The 26,226-nt window shown below is 39.2% G+C and overlaps 1 protein-coding gene across 4 annotated transcripts in view; it reads left to right on the forward strand.

The window, feature by feature from the left end:
- LOC126412381 (dihydropyrimidinase-like) overlaps nt 1-24,607 on the forward strand; it is a 265,941-nt gene extending 241,334 nt beyond the window's left edge. For all 4 annotated transcript variants that reach the window (XM_050081951.1, XM_050081952.1, XM_050081953.1 and 1 more), the window contains 6 exons: nt 4,779-4,993; nt 5,683-5,908; nt 14,448-14,558; nt 14,955-15,107; nt 17,446-17,644; nt 23,703-24,607. In XM_050081951.1, the coding sequence (XP_049937908.1) occupies nt 4,779-4,993; nt 5,683-5,908; nt 14,448-14,558; nt 14,955-15,107; nt 17,446-17,644; nt 23,703-23,785 (987 nt within the window). In that variant the 3' untranslated portion in view covers nt 23,786-24,607. The remainder of the gene's footprint in view (nt 1-4,778; nt 4,994-5,682; nt 5,909-14,447; nt 14,559-14,954; nt 15,108-17,445; nt 17,645-23,702) is intronic.
- Nucleotides 24,608-26,226: the final 1,619 nt, after the last annotated feature.

A 26,226-nucleotide genomic window follows, 5' to 3' on the forward strand; every position in this document is an offset into this window, starting at 1 on the left:
TCGAGCTGGAATGGGATCACTTTGCCTTCAAGGTCCAAGTCTACAAAAAGTTTATTGTCCTGCCGACGACAAGAGCGACTGTCTCGTGCAATTTGAACGGACACTGGTACAGAAGCACTTGCGACTCGACGGGATTTCCAGCGACGTCAACGCACACTATTTGTGGGACGAACACAGTCACTGTTAGAGAAAGTGGCACTGGACGGAGTGGAATTAACTACATGAATGTCCATGGGCGAAGGTCCACGAGCCTGAGTGTCCGTGGTTCGATTCCGGCGCGAAGCAAAGGGCCTGGAATGGTTGTGATTGTCTGATCTGAGCTTTTTCCGGCAAACACTTTGAACATGTCCTTTCTTATGACAGTAAAAGCAAATAGCTTGGCGTGACGGGCAATTGTCACGCGAATGTCTAGTTGCACACCGCGGGCATGGTTTCACTGCATTTGCATGCTTACGCGGCACACCTGGTTGAGAGCGCGGCGGCAGCTGCGCGGACGGGCGCGAGGGCTGTTTATCGTTCCGTGCAGCGCGCCCGGCAGGCCGGTTAATGTGACACACGGCTGGCGAAGTTTCAAATGATGCCTGAACAAAGTCAAGTGTGTCTTGCCTATCCAATATGTCTATCACTTGTTGAAGGGAGGGATTGACTAGTTTCAAAATCTGTTCCCGAATACGAACATCAGAAACGTTCTGTGCAATTGCATCACGTACCATTGTATCTGAATAAGGAAGTCCACATTCACACTCAAAAGCACAATCCCTAGTAAGGCCTTGCAAAGTTGCAACCCACTCCCGATTAGTTTGACCGGCCGTACGTTTTCTACGAAAGAACGTATAACGTTTTGCAACTACATTGACTGATTCCTTGAAATATGCATCTAATGCAGACAAAATTTCTTCATAGGACAGAGTTGCTACGTCGCGTCGGTGAAACAATTTCACTATCACACGGTACGTTTGCACCCCTACACACGCCAAGAAATGAGGCTGCCGCTTGTTACCTTGAATTCTGTAGGCGGCAAGATGGAATCCAAATTGGCGTGACCACTCCGTCCAGGTTTCCATTGCCGGGTCAAATGGCCGGAACGGGGGTGCAACAGCATGTTGTGGTTGCGGTAGTGGTGAAGCGGCGGCCGCCGCATCGGTTTGCATTGCACGTTGACCCTGGACGAGCTGTCCAAGGGCATCCAATAACGCCTGCGTCTGCTGATTCTGCAAGCGATAAAATTTGGACAGTACATCTGGAGATAGTGGCGAAGCCATGACACAAATAAATTAGAGCAATACGAATGCGAAATCCTCTTGTAAGCCTCGTCGACAAATATGTAGTGTCGGCAGACTTGCCAACACTACGCACACTAATTGAAAGAGGCGGCCAAGATGCACGCGCTAACTCACGCAGGCAGGCGTTAGGTCTGAAACAGGATACGTAATGAATGCTATAAAGAAAAGTACGTAGCTGCTGGAATACTTGACTTTAATCCATCATTTGTATACAGCGTTCTTGATGATACAAGTGAGACTCTCTCTAGATAAATGCAATATAATGCTAATGGCGCCTTGCTAGGTCGTAGCCATGGACTTAGCTGAAGGCTATTCTAACTATCTCTCGGCAAATGAGAGAAAGGCTTCGTCAGTGTAGTTGCTAGCAACGTCGTCCGTACAACTGGGGCGAGTGCTAGTCCGTCTCTCGAGACCTGCCGTGTGGTGGCGCTCGGTCTGCGATCACTGACAGTGGCGACACGCGGGTCCGACATGTACTAATGGACCGCGGCCGATTTAAAGCTACCACCTAGCAAGTGTGGTGGCTGGCGGTGACACCACAGAACCAACACATGCCCATGCAAGTGACCATGAAATCCTTGTTTTTGGATAGTCTGGTTTTCTCCAATAATTTCTAACTAGATGATTCTTGGAGCAAGACTTGGTTGCAAAAGCTAAAATTTATGTGATAGTTTTGCTGTATCTAGCTGTGTGGTAAGTAAAAATATTGTCTTTCCACTTTCATTTGTTCAGGGGCTTTAACTTGTTGATCATTTTGCAAAAAGATATTGTTTTGAGTATTCGTAGAGTACTACAGTATTTCTCTTATTTACTACAAAGGAAGAAACTATATAAACCACCCGCTCATTAAGGATAGTAGCATTAGTAGCATCATTCATCCTATTCCATTGATTACACATTTATCTATAGTCCAGTTAAAATTACCTGATAGTTGACATTTGTCAGCTGCTGCTACAGTGTTGCCACATAGACTGCAGGTCACTTCACAAATGCTGTTAATGTGTAATGCAGAGCAATGTTGGAAGCATCCGCTGCAAGGTACGTCGGAAATGCGAGATGTCCTGTCAGTAGCTGATTTTAAGTGACCAGTGACTGAACTCGGCAGATGAGCGGTTTTGCAGCCCTGAATTTAAAGTCGTGTCCTAACCTAACCACAACCTTGCGACATGCTGTGTACCTAAAAAACAGTGATCAACAATCTGTAGCAAAACTAAAATCATGATCACTTTGTTCACAGCGTTTAAAGCTAACTTCTATGAGCTAGCTCAAAACAGAAAAAATTCATTTTCAGTGCTAAAAGCAAACTGTAATTTCTTGCTATCATTGGTTACCTGAAACTATCCTCATACTAGTTAAATGAGCACCATCGACTGATGAAGAGTCCTCTTTGGCATTTGGTTGCAGAGTACAAACAACAAATGAATAATAGGAAGAAAAATAACAGCAAATAAAGTCAAGATGAAAATGATGTGGCAAAGAATTACAACTCAGTTACATTTAAAACAATTAACTGAATAAAAATAATAATCGGACTCTTCTGATTAGAGTTGGGGAAAAAAGGACATAAAATAACTCTCTACAGCTGACGAGATTCAAATCTATAACCTTGTACACTTCAGATCAATACGCTAACCATTGTGCTGAGCCACAAGACTGGGCTGAGCTCATTTATTTATGATTGTGGAGCTCTGGTCACAATGATGAATTGTAGCTTTCAAAAATTTGGCTTCACACAATCTCATGTGGAGCTTATCTAACATAAGCAAATCTCTGTAATTATTATACCTGTATATGTGATGCTGAATTGCAACTTGTGCAGGAGTAGTCTTTGGTTATTGCTGTGTAAGAAACATGTATTTCATTAGCATAATTTTGTGCATGTGTTGTTTTTGGCATGGTGGTAAAACAAGTGTGCCGAATCTATGATTCGGGATCCAAACATATGAAGAAAGACTGCTGAATAAGAAACTGGAAGTGAAATGACAAACTGTTGTAGCAGTTTGGCAATGGCAAATGGTTAGAGCATGACGAGCACTCTTATTGGAGGAAACGAGCTCCAACACGTAAAGTGTCAACTATCAAGTTATTTTAGTTATACTATAGTACTGTTTGCATCTGTTTTCATGTACTTTACTATTATAAGATTTGAGTCTGCCGGACAAAGACATTGTGGCACCATGTTCATTATTTTACAGTTACAGCACCTATATTGCCACTTGGTACTTAAGAGCCACTGGGGGAACTATCTCCAGAAGATCAGTTTCTTATGACTACTCAAAAATATGGATTAGTAAGACTTCTAATCCTAAGGTCTGGGGTTCACTTCCAGGTTTTTGCTGCTTCTAACCACATGACATTCACTTGTGGTAGTGCTCTACATACAATGAACTTTGTTAATTTTCAGCAACAATTTCATGCTAAACCATAGACCTCGACTCACGCCTTTCATGCAAAGAAGTCTTGGACAGTATTCCAACATTGCACACAAATCTGACCCTCAAGATGATCTACTTCTTCTTGTACTGAGGTCTAATTGTGTGGTCAGCTGGTGCAAACAATTTAAAGTCTCAAAGTCATAGAAGAAGATTATGCAGTTTGAAACAAGTAAAAACAACCTTCTGGTATCACTGATACACATTAATGGTCTTGCACTAAATGAAATGCTCTGTGTAAAAATCTTTTCGGACCACGTACATAAAAAGATCATGTAGGAAGCATATATAGAAATTAATCAAGAAGCTCGATTCAGCATGCTCCATTCTTAGAAATATCTCTCATTGTACTGATTTGAAAACAAAGGTCCTAAATTCCACTGTACACATTCACTCCCTATTTTGTAGAAATTTCTTCTGGGCAATATAGTAAATGCAGTATTTAGTGAGCATAATCAAGCAGTAAGAATACTATGTAAAATAGAAAACTATACATTTTGCAAATGTTTCATTAAGAATCTTGGAATTATATTACTGATGTCCCAGTGCATGGTACTTACTGTTAGTAATGAAAATATATTTCCAATGATATAATATTTTTGCAATCACAGTGTAAGCTATAAAGATAATTTCCACATAGACTCTGCCTTCTTCGCTGAGGTCGGATTTCATTTATGTATTGTTGTGCCAAGAATTTCAATGTGTTTCTATGAGACATAAAGTAAGAAACTGAGTAGCACAGTAATCCAAAATAAAATTAAAAACAATCTTGATTAGCCAATCTGACTAAAAGTTATCTGATTATGTAGTGGCAAGGCTTGAAGATTACAATTACCTTTAGACAGTAGCAATTTCCATTGTAAATAACTCTGTTCTGACAGAATAAAAGTAACTTATTTCGTAGACATATCAGTGCAGTCAAATAAAGAACAACAAGCCATAGTATGTAAACAGTAGTGAAGAAGAAGAATCCTAGCAATCATATTGCGCTCTTTATTTTCCAACATAAATATTTAAAAGGTAATTAGTTTTGCAATTGTATAAGTTACTTCTTTCCTTTCAGGTGAGCTCTCCACTGTATTTGCAAGTGACAAGTAAATCCTCAACTGCTGTGCTCAAGGCTATGAGGAAAAATGGTGTGGTTGTCTTTGGGGAAGTCCTTGCTTCTTCTCTGGGGATTGAAGATGCCAAGAAGCTAAACAACCCATCCTGCATTACCAACCCTCCAATTCGCTCGACAGAGGGAACAGGGTCATCATTGATAAGTGACCTTGCTGAGTAAGCATTCTAGTTATTGGCTTCCATTCAATTAAAATGGCTAACATTGTAAAGTCTACATAGAAGCTATCAACTAAAGGTATAAAAAGTTTCAATCTCTCTCTCTCTCTCTCTCTCTCTCTCTGTGTGTGTGTGTGTGTGTGTGTGTGTGTGTGTGTGTGTGTCCCTGGCTGTTTCTTCCTTTATTATCGCACATCTCTTAACAACAATGCCATCTCAGAAGCTCTGTTTACACTTTTCTCTTTATCAAGCGCTTTAGTCTCCAGTTGTTAATTTCTGTGTAAGCTGTAAGAAGAAACAGTTTTGTTTGCAATAATTTATATGATAGTGTGCTTTTTTAATGTTCATCCTACATGTACATTAACTACAATATTTATCTTTTGAGAAGAACTTTTACTTACTTTCTAATATACAATTATAAATTAGTGACATTACGTAAAAGTATATATCATACTTGAAACAATGAGACCTAATCTAATAAAAAATTTACTGCCCAGTTTATCGTTACACTCTTTGTCTTACAATAGTAATGTATAAGTTCATAATGTTTTAAACTGATATTTTGTTCACTTCTTTTCCACTTATTGTCAGTAATAATTTGCGTTATGTTAAATGCTGGAATTCTATGCATAGTGAAGCCACTGAGATAGATTGGTTTCAGTCTGTTTCTAATTCTCTGAACATTTCAGAAATGGTCTACATGTTGTTAGCAGTGGTAACTGCACTTTTAGCACAGAGCAGAAGTCTCTGGGCATAGAAGACTTTACAAAGGTTCCACCTGGCGTAAATGGTGTTGAAGACAGGATGTCAGTTGTATGGGAGAAAGGTGTGCACAGTGGTGCAATGGATCCAAAATGCTTTGTAGCCATTACCAGCACCAATGCAGCAAAAATTTTCAACATATTTCCAAGGAAGGTTTGTAACAAAATTTATTTTGCCATGAAACAGCGTTCATGAAACAGTTATGTGCATTCACAACACTGTCACCTACTTAATCTCAATCAGTTCTTCTCAAAACTTTTGAGTGTATACATATAGCATGTGAGTAAGGGATATTTTTTAAATTATTCTTTTTAAAAATCTCTGTTTATAAAATGGTGGAAGGAAGATAATGGCTTAACATTCTGTTACTTATTAGAGTTTAGCACACAATGGAATTAATCTGTTTAGGATTCCGTGGTCATAAAGATTATTGAAGCGTACAATATGCAGTCACCTGCAGTGGCACATAATAATCTGGAATGATGTATATTTGCTTGTAGATTGGATCTAAATTGTCTTGGAAGATATGTACAGAATTCAATTGCAGATACCAGACATGGAGTAAATATTTGGTTTGGGAAGTCACATGAAAGGAAGGAAATTAACCTATATGAGTATAAACTGACAAGCAACATAAAGTAGCAACACAGCAATGTTTCTCACTTTAAAAATGAAAAATTGTTGTTTGCAGGGTAAGCATTGCATGGTCCTCCAGGCCTGATAAGAGATATTTTCTTGTTCATTTATTAGTAATTGAAATAATGCTATATCGAAAGACAACTTATAACATAAAGGATGTGTGGATAGCAAGACATGCATGCAAATAAAGTGTGAAACTTCCTGGCAGATTAAAACTGTGTGCCGCACCGAGACTCGAACTTGGGACCTTTGCCTTTCGCGGGCAAGTGCTCTACCAACTGAGCTACCCAAGCATGACTCACGCCCCATCCTCACAGCTTTGCTTCCGCCAGTATCTCGTCTCCTACCTTCCAAACTTTACAGAAGCTCTCCTACGAACCCTGCAGAACTAGCACTAGCACTCCGCTGCAGAGTGAAAATCTCATTCTGGAAATAAAGTGTTGCACATTAGCTTAGCTTCTGATCTGTCTTCTTTTAGTTCATTCATATCAAAAGATACTATATTTCTTTCAGTGACTACAAAGAATGTATGTGATTGGGAGTTCAGAGTTAATACATCACTGTGGCTTATAAACTGATAAAGAAAGAAGCTTAATTGGTATATAAGAGATAAAAAAACACTATCACCCAAAGTATTATTCTCTTTTGTGGGATTTGCAAAAAAAATATTAAACAAATCAGCAGCTGTTATAAGGATGTCAGTGTCAGCAGCAGCAGTCAGAAAAACAAATCTAAATATAAATAAATACCCATAAAATCTGATGATATGCACTCACTCCCCCCCCCCCCCCCCCCCCCCAAAAAAAAAAGGAAGCTCTTCAGCAGATGTAACTGATGAGATTGCATGTTGAATCTAAATATCAGTAAAATATTAAGAAGTTCACTTTAATCAATGCATGTGTAATGTGAAGCAGGCCTATATCAAAATTGTTATGGTGACTCAGTGTTGGTGTTGGTGAAACATCATATAAGAGCACTATTTGTATTCAGCAAAACATCCCTCTCATCAGATCACTAGTATATACAATCATAGCATGCTTATATGAAATTACAGATACGACTTCATTATCTGTTATGGGAAAGTGACAGTTTATCTAGAAAATGAGAAGTGTACTGGAGAAGATAATGGTCATATGTCATTTAAGGCTTCCCTGGTATGTTACATGCCTTTACCAAAAAGTATATAGACCATTGGTCTGTCAGGCTAATTTCTCCTGCAGCTAAAACATTGCTTAGAATGCTGAATAGAAGGCTATATGGCTATAGGTGGACTGGAGAGGAACAGTTCAGACTTAAAAGAGGAGAAGGCACATGGGGGGAGATACGTCTGGCACAGAATCTATGTTTACAACAGAAAGTAAGATAAGGATTGAAAACGAAATGTCAGAAGGAAGCAGCATTGGAAGGGGTATTAGATGATCTTGTTGCCTCTCCCTTTACTGTTTAACTTATACCTGGAAGAGATTATTGCGAAAGGCTTAAGTGGAAAAAGAGGTGTGTGTGTGTGTGTGTGTGTGTGTGTGTGTGTGTGTGTGTGTGTCTTTGCAGAAAGAGAAGATGAAACAATGCTGGAAGTATTTGAGATGTAGATGCGCAGGAGAATTGAGAGGGTAAGCTGGAGGGAAAGAGTGAGTAATGAGAGAATGTTCGAAAGGGTTGGCGAGAGGAGAGGGCTGCTCCAGGTTATAAGATAAAAGAAGAAGAACTGAATGGGACATTCTCTGAGACAGGAATGCTTGCTAACAGATACTTTGGAAGCTCTAGTTTCTGGTAAGAGATTGAGAGGAAGGAGGAGACACAAGTTGGTGGATAATATCAAGGGAAGCAGAAATTATGTGGACCTGAAGAGGATGGCAAAAGACAGGAGTGCATGGAGAGTTACCAAGTGAAAATTTGCGTATGAACAGAACACTGATGATGGTAGTCACCTTTTACCACATCTGATACATCAGTCTTGTAGGATACTTCATCTCCTTGCACATTATACATGTTTGTGTCATGTGTATTTTGTAGATTAGGAAATCAGATTACATTTACTTTCCCATGTGTGCCATTTTCCGTTCTGCACAGCTGCGAGTGTTGCTGAGAAACTGCACTTATCTGCAGCACTGTTCTCCTTTTGTAACATCTGATGTGTCCATTCATTGGGATTATTCATGCCCTTCAGGCTGTATATGTTAATCATTTATCTCGTGTAGGTTAGGGAATCAAATGGTACTATCAGAGTAACTCATTATCAAAAAGCAAGCAGGTGCAGGTGAAAGCTCCAGCACTCTTTGACATAACAAAGAAGAGCAGGTAGTGTTGAAACATGGACAACAGCGAGTCGTTACTCTATTGTGCATGTTTACCTGCTCCTGCACCCAGGTGTACATGAATGCCCACAGCTGTCAGTCCTTCCTACCTGCTGGGTGTAAATGAGTGCCCATAGCCATCTGCGCTCTCTAACTACTGGGCACACATGAATGCCCATAGTCACAAGAGGGTAAACTCCTTTATAACTGAGAGCACATCGTTCTCATACGTTGACATAATGTTTCCAAAAATTATTGTAGTTCTGGTTAATTTTTTTGTCCATTGGATAATCATTATGCCATAATCATGTCCTGAATATTGGAGAATATCAATGAAATGCCTGAGCTTGTAATGACTTGTGCATGCTTTCTTCGGCTGGGGAGGGGGGGGGGGGGGGGGGGATAGTGATTTCCAGGGTATGGATTGCTGCTTGGTTTCTGGGTAACACATAAATATTCATGTCTCACAAAATGTAATAACCAAAAAACTACAATTCTTTTTAGTCTGTTCAAAAAGGTCAGAACAAACTGATCTCTCCTTTCTTTTGTTCATCAGACTAATTTTTTGCATTATTTTTGCACGTACTTTCCTCATATTCATCTTGTCTCTTAAAATGTCTTGAACGCCTTCTATACAACAAATACTCTGTTTCCAGTTGTTTATCGAACTTTCATAATGTTTCCCTCATTCTTGATGTAGATAGCCAACTTGTTTAGTCACAGTCAGTTTTAGCACAAAATGTTTTCCATCCGAGATCAGGAACATGTTTATGGTAAAGTGCTTGTTTGTTCAACACCACGGAATTGATCAGACAAGTTGAAACTTTTCACAGCTAAAAATACTGTTCAAGATTTACAAACATCCTTGCGCTAATATAGTATGACAAACTGTTAATTAGTAATATGAGTACTCTCTCTTTCTCTCTCTCTCTCCTTCTCTTTCTTTCTTTCTTTCTTTCTTTCCAGAGACCATATATTTAAGGATTTCCACAAGGATAGGGAGTGTACTCACTTCAGATTGGTTTTGGAAATGGAAGTAAGATTACTGATGGCTGGAGAAACAAATTTTTTTATTATGCTGTACACCACCAAGAACAGAATATTTGGACTTAGCAAGACACTTAATACTTACCAAAAGTTTGGGGATGAACAGTTTTCTCTAAGATGCATGGATCCAACTAATTCTTCACCTGTATCAGCGGAATCAGTATCTTATGAAACTGCAACTTTAGAGTGTTAGTGCTTTGTGCTACTCAGGTGGGACATGAACTAGGCCATTATAACCCTGAAGTAGTGAGGGAACCTCCCCATCACACCCCCCTCAGATTTAGTTATAAGTTGGCACGGTGGATAGGCATTGAAAAACTGAACACAGATCAATCGAGAAAACAGGAAGAAGTTGTGTGGAACTATGAAAAAAATAAGCAAAATATACAAACTGAGTAGTCCATGTGCAAGATAGGCAACATCAAGGATAGTGTGAGCTCAGGAGCGCCGTGGTTAGCGTGAGCAGCTGTGGAACGAGAGGTCCTTGGTTCAAGTCTTCCCTTGAGTGAATAGTTTAGTTTTTTTATTTTCAGAAAATTATTATCTGTCCATCTGTTCGTCCGATGCGAGGTAACAGCGCCGTAGTACGGGGACGCTACACCTAAACAAACATCGAAACACACGACATCAGTCGACTACAGCGCACGGGAGAGAGAGTATTCCTGCTAACGAGGCTCCCAGGCTGGCAGCTGACTGTTCGTTACTTTGTACGAGAGTGCATTAAGTACGTGAGATGTATTCCGTGTGCAATATGAATCCAGCAAATATCGCTCGCGACTTCAATAACAACGTCAATGAATATTTCCTGAACTGTAAGGAATCGGAAAGTTCCTTAAGGGATCGAACGATTGTCGAACATTTGTATGATTATTTCCTACATTTGTTCATAAACAGTACGTGTGGTGATGACAATACCTTGCTGATTGCTGTGGGGCTGTATGTACCAGATGATGAGAGTCTTGATGATCCGTACGAATAACACGAAGAGGAAATACTGCGACTTCAATCTGATGGTATTTCTTTGGGTTACGTGAAGGAAATGCCCCAATACAGGTTACTGTCCACACCAATTAAAAGACGCAAATATAGATTATGGAGTGAAGTAACAAATAAATTTAAGAAATTTAAAGGGATGGAGGAAGAAAGCACAATTAAATGTTGCAAAGAAGTCGTGGAACCCGAAGACAGGAGTTCAGTTCAAAAAATGGTTCAAATGGCTCTGAGCACTATGGGACTTAACATCTGAGGTCATCAGTCCCCTAGAACTTAGAACTACTTAAACCTAACTAACCTTAGGACATCACACACATCTATGCCCCAGGCAGAATTTGAACCTCCGACCGTAGCGGTTGCGCGGTTCCAGACTGTAGCACCTAGAACCACTCGGCCACTCCGGCTGGCCAGAAGTTCAGTGAACTAGAAGACCATGTATACTGACAATTTATTAAAGCTAGAAATGAATGAAGTGCAGTGCATGATAAAGACCTACAGATTTGGGGATTGCATTACGCTAAACAAATCGGTCTGGACTTCAAGGCTTCATCTCATTGGCTTGTCACGTTCAAAAGAAAATACGAAATTATGAGCAGGAAGATTACAAAATATGTAAGCAAGAACTACGCAAATAAACTGGAAGACTTTCAGTGTGTTCCAAGACGTTTGTTACAAAAACTAACGTCAGACGCATATATTATCAGTCTGGTTTTAACTATGAAATGAAATTGACCCGCATGTTATCGTTAGTTGGAGAAGGCGACACAGAACGTGCTGTAGACCAGCTGCATGCCACTTCACATAGTTATACCATACAATAAGCTCTGAACAAAGCAGGATTTCTTTTGCCTACATTTTATTTATGTTTGCAGGAAAAAAATTGTGTATTTGGACTGCAAGTTCAGCAACAGGTGAATAGGGTACTTGTGCAACTGCCGAATGTCATTGTGAATTGCAGTGCATCAGGAAAAATGGAGAAAAGACTAGTGAAAACTTTAATGAAGGTGTGATTGCTCCTTAAGCAGACAAAGATCTTGCCTTACTCCTTGACAGCTATACAGGACAGAAGAATCAGGCATTGTACAATTTTAGTGTGGGAGTAGACGTGATTACCATTCCTCCAGGATGTACACCTCTTGTGCAACTGTTAGATGTGTTTGGTTTTTGGCAAGTGAAATACTTTGTGAAAAGATTCTATGATTTTGCAAAGCTGGACAGGTACACAGAGCAGTATTGTTTACGTGATCGTGTGTCGATTATCAAAGTTCAGGCACTCACACATAATCAACTTCGCTCTCCAAAATTCCAGGACATGTTCAGATTTGTTTGAACATATACAGGATTTGACGGTCTACACACGGAAAAATTTGAAAAAGTTAAAAACATATGTTTTGACAGAGCACAAGGAAAATTGTGCGACTGTGAAACTGTTGCATTCATTTGTTGCAGTTTATGTGACAAACTCTTATGTTTTCATCACTTTTTTGGGAGTGATTATCACATCCACAAGAAAACCTAAATCAGGCAAGGCAGAAGAATCTTTTTACCCGGTCGACAACATATTCCTGTCATGTGACGCACATGCCGTCACCAGTGTCGTATAGAATACATCAGATGTGTTTTCCTGTGGAGGAGTTGGTTGACCTATGACATTGCAATCAAATGTTTTCGGTTCCCATTGGAGAGGCACGTCCTTTCATCTACTAATCGCACGGTTTTGCGGTGCAGTCGCAAAACACACACACTAAACTTACTACAGTGAACAGAGACATCAGTGAACGAATGGACAGATCATAACTTTGCGAAAATAAAGAAAGTAAACTTTTCACTCAAGGGAAGACTTGAACCAAGGACCTCTCATTCAGCAGCTGCTCACGCTAACCACGGGACCATGGCACTCCTGAGCTCACACTATCCTTGATGTTGCCTATCTTGCACATGAACTACTCAGTTTGTATATTTTGCTTATTTTTTTCACAGTTCCACACAACTTCTTTTTGTTTTCTCGACTGATCTGTGTTCAGTTTTTCAAGGCCTATCCACTGTGCCAACTTATAACTAAATCTGAGGGGGGGGGGGGGGTTGCGATGGGGAGGTTCCCTTGTCAGGTGGGACATGAACTAGGCCATTATAAACCTCAAGTAGTTTCACAGATCTGATGGGTTCTCATTCACTGCCAATAGATACTGGACTCAAATTCAATAACTTGAATACAGCAATGCCATTATCATGGTGAAGGCTAAGTTTCTGGAATGATGTAATCAAGTAGAGTGTAAAGACCAAAGCACTAGAAAAACAAAATAAGGAGGTTAAAATGAAGCTAAGGTCTGAATCCCATAAATCAGTTTATTATATCAAATTCATCAATAAGAAAAATCAGAGACATTGAAAGTAATATTAACTGCAGTTGTTTGCATATAAAAAGGAGTGTAGGAGCCTCACTAATTTGGATGGTCGGTAAGACTTCTCAGTTAGGTTTGAGTCTAGACAGCAGTCACGGCAGAGATCCTCTTTTGCTGCACCTGAGAATGTAGATTAGGCCAGTGATTAATAAATGGTGTGGAAGATGGAACCAATAATGTGGCTGATGAAACAGGAATTCGTCTTTTGCTGGTTACGTAGTGTGTGGTGGTTTAGTTGGACACTGGACTCCTTTTTTGAGAACAGTAGTTGAAATCCCTGTTTTGGCATCCAGACTTAAGCTTTCCATGCATTCCCTAAATTGCTTATGGCAAGTAAATAACATGGCCAGTTTCCTTCTCTATCCTTTCCCAATTCAAGTTTTTGCCTCATTTTTAATAACCTCAGCATTAAACTATAATCTTCCTTCCTTTCTTTTTGCCAGTCACACAAAGACAGCAAGTTAAAATTAATATTCACTCTGTACCATTGTTGGCTGATTGATACAGCAACCAGTTTCCATAGTTATATTGAAAGTAAAACATCCATGGTTGCAAAGTTATTTTTATTTAAAAATAGTGCATTTCATCATGGTTAGGCACCATCAGATTATCTTAAAGAAAAAAGGGGGCTAGTTAAATAACTGTCCTATAAACATTATAAGGCATGGTTCTAGGCTACACCTATAATTTAAATAACATTGTAAACAACACTCATGTAAAACTGTCAAATGATATTCATTTTACCAAAGCTCTGTATCAACCACATACACATAAAACCATGTGGATGAAAATCTGGTCATCAGAATAATTGGATGGAAAAATTTCAGAGATCAACCCACAGCCACAATAGAAACGAGGTCTGACAAACTGGTCAAGGAAACCAACAAAGATTTAGAAATACCTGTGAACTGTTATAGCAGCAAGTAGAGCACAGCCTAGAACCATGTGTACATGATATTGGCCTGGATGTCAAACAGGTGGTGGTGAAATGTGTTATTTTTAAATATTTTTGTTTTCAATATAAACACTAAAATTACAATTAGAAAGCTGTAAGTCATTATATTGAGGAACTTATTCTCTTAGTTGCTACTAAGTCATTTGTTGATAGCTATATTCTGTACAAAAAAGACACTACCGTATCCCACTCAATAAAGTATGTCATCGCTGTGCTTTCACTTTTGTATTGTAATTTAAAATACTTTTGTGCAGCTGCACATTTCAAGTGATGTTACTGACACTTAGGACTACATAAATGTCAAATTGTCCATGTATTAACAAAAAGTGAAGTAGTTAAAACAAATTCCTGTTGTCTCTTAGGGATGCATTGCTGTTGGTTCTGATGCTGATGTTGTAGTATGGGATCCAGCTGCAACAAGAGTCATATCTTCCAAAACTCATCATCAGGCTTCTGATTTCAACATATTTGAGGTATGGTAGATAAACATTGTTTTCTTTCACACATGTCTTGCACGAGACACTGAGAAATAAACAGATATGACTGAGCAGCAAAAGTGTGGATTACATTAAAAATTTCTATGTTAAAAAGGCTAAAAGTATCACAGTCATTATCCAGATGATACATGCTCAGTACGGGAAGGAATGAACATAGTGCCATTTTACTTAGCTCTCCAAAATTTGTGTGTAGTTGTGAAACTTGACACTTAATGTTTAGTTTGAGATGTCTATATTTTTTCTTCACGTTTAAATATATATGCACTTGACTCATGTTCATTCATGTTTGATGCTTATAGTTCTGTATTACTTCTTGTGCTGTAGAAATTTTGATATTAAATAGTTTTTAACCAATGTTATTCTTCTTTACAGGGATTGGAGTGCCATGGTGCTGCTGCATATGTTATTGTGAACGGGAAATTGTGTGTTGAAGGGAGTACTGTTAACACTTCACAGGGTACAGGAAAATTCATTAATACTTCTGTAAATCCTGATTATGTTTACGGCATTTTGAAGCAACTTGATGTGAGTAGTATTCTAGTATTGTTAATTGTGATACTATGCATAAAAACTACAGAGATAAAAGATCTACTGACCAAGTGGAGGCGGGAGAACACACACTTCCAAAGGTTAAGGAAATTTGCAAGCTTTCAGAGCCAGTGTCTCATTCTTCTGGCAGAAGAGTTGAGAGGGAGGGAAGAGGGATGAAGAAAAAGACTGGGAAGGTTTATGAAGTGAAGTGGGGAGAGTTTGGAAAATCACCCAGAACCATGCATTAGTGGAGACTTCCCCATACGGGATGAGAAGGAAAGACTGATTGTTGGGGACTGCACTGGATGAGATTTGAAAACGTAAGAGGTTAGAGGTGGCCATTTGCTAATCCTCATCAGTCCTTTTTCTTTATCTCCCTCATTTCCCTTTCAGCCCTTCAGCCAGATGATGGAGCCATTAGCTCCAAAAGCTTACAAGTTTTCTTAACTTTTATATGTTTGAATTCTCCTGCCACTGTTTAATGAACAGATTTTTTTGTTTATCTGGTTACGTTAAATTTTTAAAATTTGATTATTTTTATTTACACACATAAAAATTGATATTTGTGTTTCATTCTATGTTTGAAAAAATGAGTCTGAATATGGACGTAAGAGGTCCATCATGAACTAAATTTATCTGAGTACTCAAGACAAAGAATAAGAAACTGTACAGTATTGTTTATATACTTTGCTATTTTCTATTTGTTTTTATCCTTCAGGAAGAATTGCATAAAAATTTCTGGAAGGTAGTTATTCAGCATCTGTTTGCCTGTTCATGCTTCAGTACTCAATAAGTACACATAAGTTCTTTTTGTCATTGTGAACAACAATTAAAAATCGTATATTTCAGTCTGATTATGTTTAATACATAAGCATCCATTTGAGCTCCCCTCCTCCCCCTTCCCTTGCTCCCTCCTTTTCCTGCCAAACCAATGCGCAATGCCTGCTCTGAACATTTTTATCAATAGTAGCGATGTCTTCCCCTCTTTGCTGTTTGCTTACTCTTGCAACATAATCAAAAGTGACTTCCCATTTCCGGAATTCAGTTGAATCCTGAAGCATAGTGACCTGGGGTGAGTGGGACCACTATGGCGTACACGTGATGGCGTGGCAAGTTGCGGAGGAGGTGGTGTTGGGCCAGGGCTGGCTAGGAAAACTCTGCTGCAAGATAAAACATTTTATTTCATCTTGAGTTACAACAACAGAGTGCCATGATGCCCCTCGATATGCCCTCTGCAGGCGCGTGGACAACCAGTGGTGCCAATGACATCAGAAGGTCACGATTGGGGGATGGCCATTTAACATCCACGTCCCACTTTCCACTTTGCTGGCACCATTTACCTCACTCGGCAGTGCATGCCTGAGATAGCACTATGCAGCTCTGAGTGAGCAGTGCCAGCGATGTGTACTTCTGCTGAATTTTTGTGAGTGGCTCCTGCTATTGTGTTAGCAGCTCACCCTGGTGTGGGAGGCTGATGGCAGTACTGTCCTGGCTGTGAACTGCTGCCCTCCAAGGCAGAAGTTTGGCACTGCCACAGAGCCTTGGAGACAACTCATCCATTGTGTTGTTTTAAGTCCACGGATGTAACATATTACCGTGAGCCAGTCTGGTGGAGCTGGCTGGCCCATAGTGTGATAGAGGCTTGTGCGACTTGGATGTCGTGGAGAATGCAGCCAGACTGCACATAGCTGTGCTAAAATCTGAGTGTATTTATAATGGTTAATATCACACTTGCTGTGCCAATACTCTTGCTTCCAGATGCTTTCAAATCAACACCCATGTGTGTCTGTGGTGCGGAAATGCTCCGTAGGCTGGCTCATAGTTGCATGTCCTTTCTGCAATATCACCATGGTCATGCAGCTTGGCCTCGCTGTGTTGTGGTTCACAAACCAGCTCACTTGTGGTATTACATGTTGACACCTATGTGCCTCCCAGCTTGCGTCAAACACGGCTGCAGTGGAGTTGCGTTTAATTCAGTAACTCCCAATACTTAGATTACACTGTAGAAAATTCAGAAGGGTGACAATGCAAGTAAAAGCAATTCTAATCAAAGGTAAAGTAAAATGCATCTCTGCAGACTGCAACAAGTGTTTACATTGTTTACATGATGTTGCAATTATCTGTGGACACTTATGAGCATGCAGTCCCTTTCTTAACCTTGAAACAATTGGCTTATGAAATGAACTGTTAGTTAATTATCTCATTGCACTACATGTAGTTTGATAACACTCAGATATTTTACTATAGTACATATTATTTTAGGGTTTACTGGACTCTGTAAATGTTATTTGCATTGTTATAGTATTCTGTAGTCACAAGATTTACATTTCAGGAAACTGCATCACAAAATCTGCAACCAGTTGACAGAATAGAAGATAAAGAAAATGTTCCAGTGACACCAGATGATAAGAAGACACCATCTACTTCAAAACACAAATCTGTCCCACAGGCTGTGGTGTCTCCTTCTATTCACACTACGCCATCAATGAAAGAGCAGCGGAATTTGCACGAGTCCACCTTCTCAATAAGTGGTAAATACTACTGATTATCACATTAATAAATAAAAAATGTATAAATTTCCAAGCTCATAACAATTATATCAAAGGAAAATTCAACCTAGATACAGAATTGTTGACCAGTACTGTACCTTAAAGTGGTGAGAAGTTTAGTAGTGTCGATAGTACCTTATCCCAGCTGTAGGAACTATTAGTCCCTTTGGTGTGAGGGGAGGGAGGGGAGAGGGGGGGAGGAGGAGGGGGGTCTTAAAAAGCAAAGGAATGTCACTCAGATCCCAGGCTGAGAGAGATTCACCTGTAGTGTCGAATAACACTGTGAAAAAAATAGATACTACTTCTCAAATACAGTAAATCCAGCATGCGAGGATATGTTATAGGGCATGTTCCCATCTGTAAAGTTCAGGGAAACTAGTAACTTTTGGAAGCATCCAAATTACGTATGTGGTGCAGCAGACACTGAGGTCCCCCATGAGTCAAGAGTTTGTTCAGTGACTGGGTACTGAGTTATGCATAGTTTTTCTGCAGCCATTCATGCTCTCAGCTCTTAAACAATGTTGTCGCCCTATATGAAATGCTGTGCAGTGGACACAAGTTAGCCGATAAACAGCATTGTGGTTTCAGAAAGTGGCATTTGATACTGTAGGAGAAACCTTTGGTGAGGTTGGCGCAGGTGGTTTTCGATGGCTGTGTGTAGCATGTTTCACAATGGGCATGATGGCAGCGGTGTAGGGACCCTGGAATAAGGTTAATATTTTGGGAATGCTGTATGATTTAACTAGGATGTTATTGAGGTTAGGAGGATAACAGAATGTGAGACTGGATCGTGTTGGTTTGGCTAGGATGTTTCAGAGGTCAGGAGGGTAACAGAATGTGAGGATGGGTCATGTGGACAGGACCTCAGAGAGAGAGAGAGAGAGAGAGAGAGAGAGAGAGAGAGAGAGGATCTCATTTCAGGGCTTGACTTCAGAAAGTCATAGCCTTGGCAGAGTAGCATGTAGAGGTATTCAAGTCCAGAGTAGTACTAGATGACAAGGGCAGGGCTGGGGGTACACAATATTATAAACTGAGTGATCTGGAAAGTTCACTTGCCACATTTCATATGTATACATTTTGTCGAGGAATATGTGTTGAGCATAAATTTTATCTAATCTTCTCATTGATGAAGCAATCACGTATATATAAGCGGTGGTGTAGAGGCGTTGGAGCCTTCAGGTATTTATTGGTTGTAGTTCAGCAGTTAATGTCTGCAATTTCTTGTTAAAATATTATGGTTCAGCATCTGCTCTTCTTCATGCAGAGCACAACTGAAGTCTCCACCCAGTATAATTGGGTTATGGAGATCAGTTGAAGGCTCAGATATTGCTCAAGTATAAAATTTATGCCTTACAGTTTTGGCACTGGAGCTTGCAATTGCATAAATGTTAGTGAAGTGAATTGAACACTTTGAAATTTTATAGCTATGCCTTGCTGCAAATGTAGGATATGCTGCAGTACACACTGCATTCTTTCTTTGTATAAAATTGTGGTACTCTGTCCTTCTCCTGTATTTACAACAGCATTATAACCTGCAATGTTTGTCACACAGGCCAAAACCACACCTTACAACGTTGCCACCTCTCTTTCTGATGCTTAAACAGAGTGCTGAAAATTTAATATTTTTGTTTTAGGAGATATTCCATTTACATTAATGGTAGCTAGAATATACTATGTTGTCATGAGGCTAGAAAAAACTAAATGTGTTCCCCTTTTGATGTTATGAGATCCATTAATTCTGTCATTTTAAGTTTATTTTCATTTATAGTTTCACTGGCAGTTGTCTTAGATAATTTTGCTAGTTCCTTTGGGCTGTTATCCACATTACTGTTTTTCTATCAGTGTACATGTTCATTGCAATTTATTTTTGCAATCTTTATCATTGATCCCTTGTGAATTCAGAGCACACTTTGGACTCACTTACGGAGACATAGTGATGCTAACAAAATGATTTATGTCTGCTGACTGACTTATAAGTTATAACACAAATTTTACATTTTGGTATAGACAACCACTCACCTATAGCTGATCGATGTGCGGAGCTCAGAAACACCAAACAGAAAACAACATTCGCACTAGCATTCAAGCACTAACTCTCTTTCCAGCAATAGTGCACACATTAACACACACAAACACATCCACTGCCAGAAAAACACACCCATGGCCACAGTAAGGCTAATTTTTGATACTCGAATGTTGAAAGCACTTGACTGAGCTGATGGAGTTGGGGACGGGTAGCAAAGGATACAATTAAGGGATAGCGGGAAAGAGGCAGGTCTTTGCACAGATGACTACATGGCTGCACAACAAGACCAAAACAGTACAGAGGGTACAGCAGAAAGAGATGTAGGATGAGAGAGATGGGAACCTAAGGGGGGGGGGGGGGGGCAGAAGAGAGAGATGGAGATGAAGAGGGAGAGAGGTTGAAAAGGTGGTAAAGGGGGAAGGGAGAGGGGAGATGGAGAATGCCCACATAGGAGGGGAAGGAGTGGGAAGAGGAAGAGTGGTGGTAGAAGACAGTGCATGATCTGGACAGAGAAGGAATGGGTGGACTGAAGAGAGAAGGAAGAAGCCAGCATGAGGTTAGCAGAAGTTTATGTTAGGGGGTTGTGAGATGAGAATTCTCTCTCCAGCACATCCTTTGCTCTTGGCAATCCCCCCAACCTAAACCTGTGCTAACCTGTTCCCACTGCCTCATCTTTCCTTTTCCATTCTCTGTTCTGCCCATACCATCCTTCTCCATCCAGGTCATGCTCTGCCACCTCCCATCACTCTTCCTCTCACCCCCCTTCGTGCAGGCATTTCTCCCCTTTCTCTCCCTCTGCTCCCCCCCCCCCCCTTTTCCAATCCCTCTTCCTTTCTCCCTCCCTCTTCACCTTCACCTCTCACTCCTGTACTTCATTGGTCTTGTTGTGTGGCTGCGAAGTTATCTGTCAAGAGTCCTGCCTCTTTCCCGATACCCCGTACTTTCGTCCTTCCATGTCCCCTCCCAGCCTCCATCAGCTCAGGCAACTGCTTTCCATAATAGTGTATCAATAATTAGCCTTGCTGTGGCCATAGGAGTGTGCATTTGGGTGTCTGTGTGGTTGTGTGTGTGAATGTGTGTACTGTTGCTGGAAAAACTGCTAGGGCTCGGAAGCTAGTTTGAATGTTGTTTTCGGTTATGTGTTACTGTGCTTCACACTTCGATCTGCTACTAGCGAATGGTTGCCTTTTCCTCATTTTACGTCTGGTTAACATGATGTTAGCCTAATCTATCATGACAGTACGTTCATGGGAAAGGCAGTGTTGCTGGAGTTGGTCGTGAAATTTAATGATATGGCATGAGGCTCTGGATGGAAAATATCAGGTTACAAATTCATTTTACCATTTTGAGGTTGCCAAAAAAAGGGGGAAATTCAATAGTGATATATTTTTCCTATGGATCAAGTTGGAAAGCATGAGTCTTTGATGCATCCGTTAACGATACCCATAAAATACCTGATGCTCACCCTGTACACTGTCTGGAAGCCTTATACCAATACACAATAAATTATAAAGAGCATTCTATTGCCAAAAATGCATTTCAGTTTCACTTGGTTTCAGATAAAGGGGAATTGGTGAATCCTGAGCACACTCTCAATAATGAAGTCAGTAATCAAATAGGTGATGAAAAGAAAGATGTCCATGTGGTTTATTTTGTCATTGTGCAGTTTGCAGCTTCTCCTCCTCCTCCTTTCTGCCTGTACAAGGCGTTTGCCTGTTATGCCCTCTTGGAAATTTGCAACAATAAATTCAGTTAAGCACTTCATAGGACAAGTTCTAACAGTAGGCTTTAATGAACAAGACATGATCTTGGGAAACAACAGTGCAGACAACAAATTGTGCCAACTGAACCTATGTATACCAGATGTTGGCTTCCTCCCATAATGTAAAGATTATGCAGTGCGCTATGCCATATGTTTGCAAACAGGAAGAGAGCAAAACACTGATTATATTTGTTCTGTGTCTATATTCGTTTTTGGAATGTAGACTAATGTGTAGGGCAAGTTGAGGTGTGGATTAGCTCAGAAGGTAACAGTTTCTTTGCAAGTTGGCAAAGCCAACAAATGTGAACATGAAATCTTAGATACTGAACTGTAGCGTCATCTGAGATCCATGTTTGATTGAAAGGTGACTGACTGGTTGTTAGCTGGTGAAGTGGTAGTAAACATTTGAGTTAATCAAGTAAACTTACATTTAAGGCTAATAATACTGCATGGGTACCGAGGACTGATATTATTCAAATTCTTGATGTGCCTGAGATCGACCATTGACAAAGGTTTTAATTTCTTTGCTTTTACATCAGGGACATTTCATAGGTGGGTAAATTTTTGTTAAAATGTAAAATCTGTGAACTTGTGCATGTTGGAAACCAATATATTTTTTAAAAAGGGTTCAAATGAATTGTTTTGTACTAGCCCTGTTCTGTTACAATGAATGTTCCATTCTGTCACTTGAATAAATAATTTTAATATTAAAATAACAGATGGGAATAAATATTATTAATACAGATTGAACTATTGACTCTTACTTATATAGTACAAAAAAATGTCAGAATGGAACTGGAAGTAATGCCACATAATTTTTATTCTATGTAACCTCAGATGAACTTCATATTCTGTCTGACCCACATTCTGTCACAATGCTAAGAAACATTTATGGCCACAGAAAGAGAGTTTCTGTTTCAATAGAAATTTAATTCTGGAATATGAAATGTGTCAAAATAAAACAGTGGAAAGTCCAGGTTGGAATATAAACAATATTATCAAAAAGGATAGACTGTATGCACCAGTCGGACTGGCTGGAGTTAGTAATTCGTGTGTTTGAGGTGGACTTACTTGTGTGAATGTGTGTGTGGTTATCTTTTCTTAAGAAGACTGGCCAAAAGATCACACAGTAAAACCCCTTTTCTAACAAATGTCTGGAGATCAAAATATTTTTTTCTTAAGAGGAACCGTAGACCTTACCGTTTGTGGGGAGGCTTGTGTGCCTCAGTGATATAAGTAGTTGTACCATAGGTGCAACCAGAATGCAGGTGTATCTGTTGAAAGGCCAGACAAACGCTTGGTTCCTGAAGAGTGGCAGCAGCTTTTTCAGTGCTTGCAGGGGAAAACAGTCTGAATGATTGACTGATATGGCCTTGTAACATCAACCAAAACAGCCTTGCTGTGCTGGTACTGCGAACGGCTCAAAGAAAGGGGAAACAACAGCTGTAATTTTTCCTGAGGGCATGCGGCTCTACTGTATGATTAAATGATGATGGCATTCTCTGGGTAAAATATTCCGGAGGTAAAATAGTCCCCCATTTTGATCTCCAGGTGCGTACTACCCAGGAGGATATTGTTATCAGGAGAAACAAAACTGGCATTCTATGGATCTGAGTGTAGAATGTCAGATCCCTTAATCAGGCAGGTAGGTTAGAAAATGTAAAAATGGAAATGGATAGGTTTGGTAAGTCACATCATCTTTGTTTTTAGACATATTTTTCCCACGTGGAATGTTTCCCTCTATTATATTAATATCATTAATTCTACATTGTCAATTGCATTAGATACCTTGATGTAGATTACATATTCCTCATGTTTTGTTACTGAGGTGGTTCTCAGTTGTACAAAGAGGAGGTAATAAATTCTTCAAAAATTTCATATCCCTTAGATATAACCTAGACATTACTTCAGTAGCAGTGTAGAAGATACTAAGCAGCAAATATTTTCTCTCTCAAGGTGCTTCTCTTGTAGGTTAAAATACAACTTTCCCCTGAGGAATGCAGCTGTAGAAACCAGAATGAGAGAGCACACAATTTATTTTCCAGAAAGTGAATTTGTGTTCTACTGTTGGTGGCTGCCTAACATACGATCCAAAGTTGGTGTAGCACTCTATTTAGAAATTTAAATGATGACAACAACAACAAAAAGCTCCAATTGCTTCTGCTATCTTCTTGTAGTGTATAAACATACTATTTCTTTAACATATAAATATACAATCTTACTGATTTTGTTCTCTGTATTTTGTTTTTTAGAGGAACTGGATAATACTACCAAGAAATCGTGCATCAGAGTTCAAAGCCCACCTGGTGGAGGTTCATCTGGTGGCTTTTGGTAGAATGAGGAGGACAATTAAGATCCAAGATTTTCTTAACAGGGTGCCAGCTAATGGATGGAAACATGTGCCCAAGATATTTCTGAGGCTAGGGATTTGTAGCGTTATGTTTCTTCATGTCCCACAAATGATGAAAATGGGATATAAAAGTTACCAAAATACTCAGGTTGAAAATGAATTCCCATTTTATACTTAATTTTATTATTTTCTAAGTCACTTTACATCTGCATTGATTATGCCAGATGTAAATCGTTTTGGTCCTTTCAAAGGCTTGAAATGACTGTTCTATCATTTTGATTTGGTTGTCAGTTTCAGTACTGCAATATCCCCTAAAGCCCTCTAAAATAAGTTATTTATCTGCTATGAAGTAATTATTTAAGTAAAAGTTGTCTCTCAAAACTGTGTATTATACCCAGTAACACAAAACAAGTACCATATTTTACAGATATTCTGTTTTAAGGATCATAAATTTGTCAACATGATCATACCATTTCAAAAGAATATTTATTGCTATAATGTGTCTCCAAAAACAATCTGCTTGCATATTTAGCCAGCCAGTTATGCAAAAATATTAATCAGAAAAAACAGTTGTGCTAATTGTGTCGTGTGTGAACTCATTTGTGGTGTTGCTAAAGATGAATGTTTCGAGTAACTAGTAATGTATTTTTGATCGCTGACTGCTGAGAATCGAGTCATTTTATGAAATGTAGTAATATGTTTCACAAATGCTAACACTGCCTACATATACAATGTATTTCACTTAAACAATTTTTGTAAGTCATGTACATTGTTGTGACAAAGTAAATACAACCACTTATAAGTGAATTTGTCTTCATTTCAGTATCATGCTCACATTGTCTGCCTAGAAAGTGGACACAGGAAAAGCTGTTGTAATGCAACATTCTGTCTTTTTTAACACAATTTCAGCACATACTTACTTCATTAGGAGTTTTCTGTCGTATATCATATTTACTCGAATCTAAGCTGCACCTGAAATTTGAGACTCAAAATTCAAGGGGAGAGAAAAGATTTAGACCACCCCTCCAAATAGAAACAAAGTTGGTCCATTGTAACATGACCCACAATTGAGGTCGAATGGATGAAGATACAGCTACAGTAGTTTGGTTTGAGTCGTAAGCTTAACAGTTAAGCTTTGCCAAGTAGCCATTGCTATGTGTCAGGCACTCTGTCCATATTTACAATGGTACCCTTCCTTTTTCACGTGCTTCATCTGGTTTGAATCGACAGCGTATTTTGCTTTGATCTAATAAGTCCCGTTCTCTTTGTTATAAGTGTTTACGTCACTCTAAGCTGAAAATGCATTATTGTACTGTGTCATGTATTGTTTGTCCAATTCTGATGAGTGTTTACGACCTGTCGCTGCTCGCGGCATGGCTTGCTTCTGTGGCGCTACCGCAGCTTGCAATAAAAAAAAAAAAAGAGGAATTGTCTCATAAGCGAAACAATGACAAGAGACTGCTATTTGTTGTTACTTACACTGTTGCTGTCTTTGATAATGATCAACAAGAACCAAATAATAGACTGTGTATGATAGATGATGTTCTGAACGAGAGTTTAGCAAAAAATTTTCTCCATTTGAAAGTCTTTGCAGACACCTCTTTAATACATTACATTCTGCACAGAAATTAGTCATCTTAGATTTAAATATCTAGTCAGTTTCTGTGCTACATTTTTGACTGTATCACTATTCAGCATACGAAAAATATCTGAATATAAATGTGACATGATATGTATATTCTTCCGCATTTGCTGTTGTCTCACTCTAGTTCCGGATTTAAATGAGATAGCAGCAAACACGAAAGAATACATGGGATAATGTTTACAGTCTTCTACCTTTTCTTTTAATTTATTTACTGACGCAGAGATTTTGGAGCCAGTATTTATCTTTGTGCCTGCAAAGCATACCTGTGTAGTGCTACACAAAGTATATTCAACAGCAGAAGTTACTTATGGCGGCATCTACCAACATTTTTCAGAACTTCCACTTACTTTACACTCGATTCTAAGTCACAGGCGGTTTTTTGGATTACAAAAACCAGAAGAAAAGTGTGGCTTAGATTTGCGTAAATACGGTACATGAATTTATTGTGTGTTTTCTTTTGTTCACAAGTAAAACACAAAATTTTAGGATTTTTGACACCTGTTATGATGAGGTAATATTCTCTCTTACACTCTTTGAATATACTATACTAGGACACCTACTTGTCTGGAAGGTGGAACATACATACATAATTGAGGTCACGGAAATTTAGCTCTTAGCTGGATACAGATTTACAATGTGACAAATTATAACTCTTGTTTGAGAAACTATTTTATCACTGAGCCTAGTGTGATTGAGGTAGTCCACAAAAGAATGCATTGATTGGATCAGGATAGAATAGAACTGAAAGAAGAAAAATATTTAAAGGAAAACTTCACACCTT

The sequence above is a fragment of the Schistocerca serialis genome, chromosome 7 (assembly GCF_023864345.2).
Source record: "Schistocerca serialis cubense isolate TAMUIC-IGC-003099 chromosome 7, iqSchSeri2.2, whole genome shotgun sequence".
NCBI classification, from domain to species: domain Eukaryota; kingdom Metazoa; phylum Arthropoda; class Insecta; order Orthoptera; family Acrididae; genus Schistocerca; species Schistocerca serialis.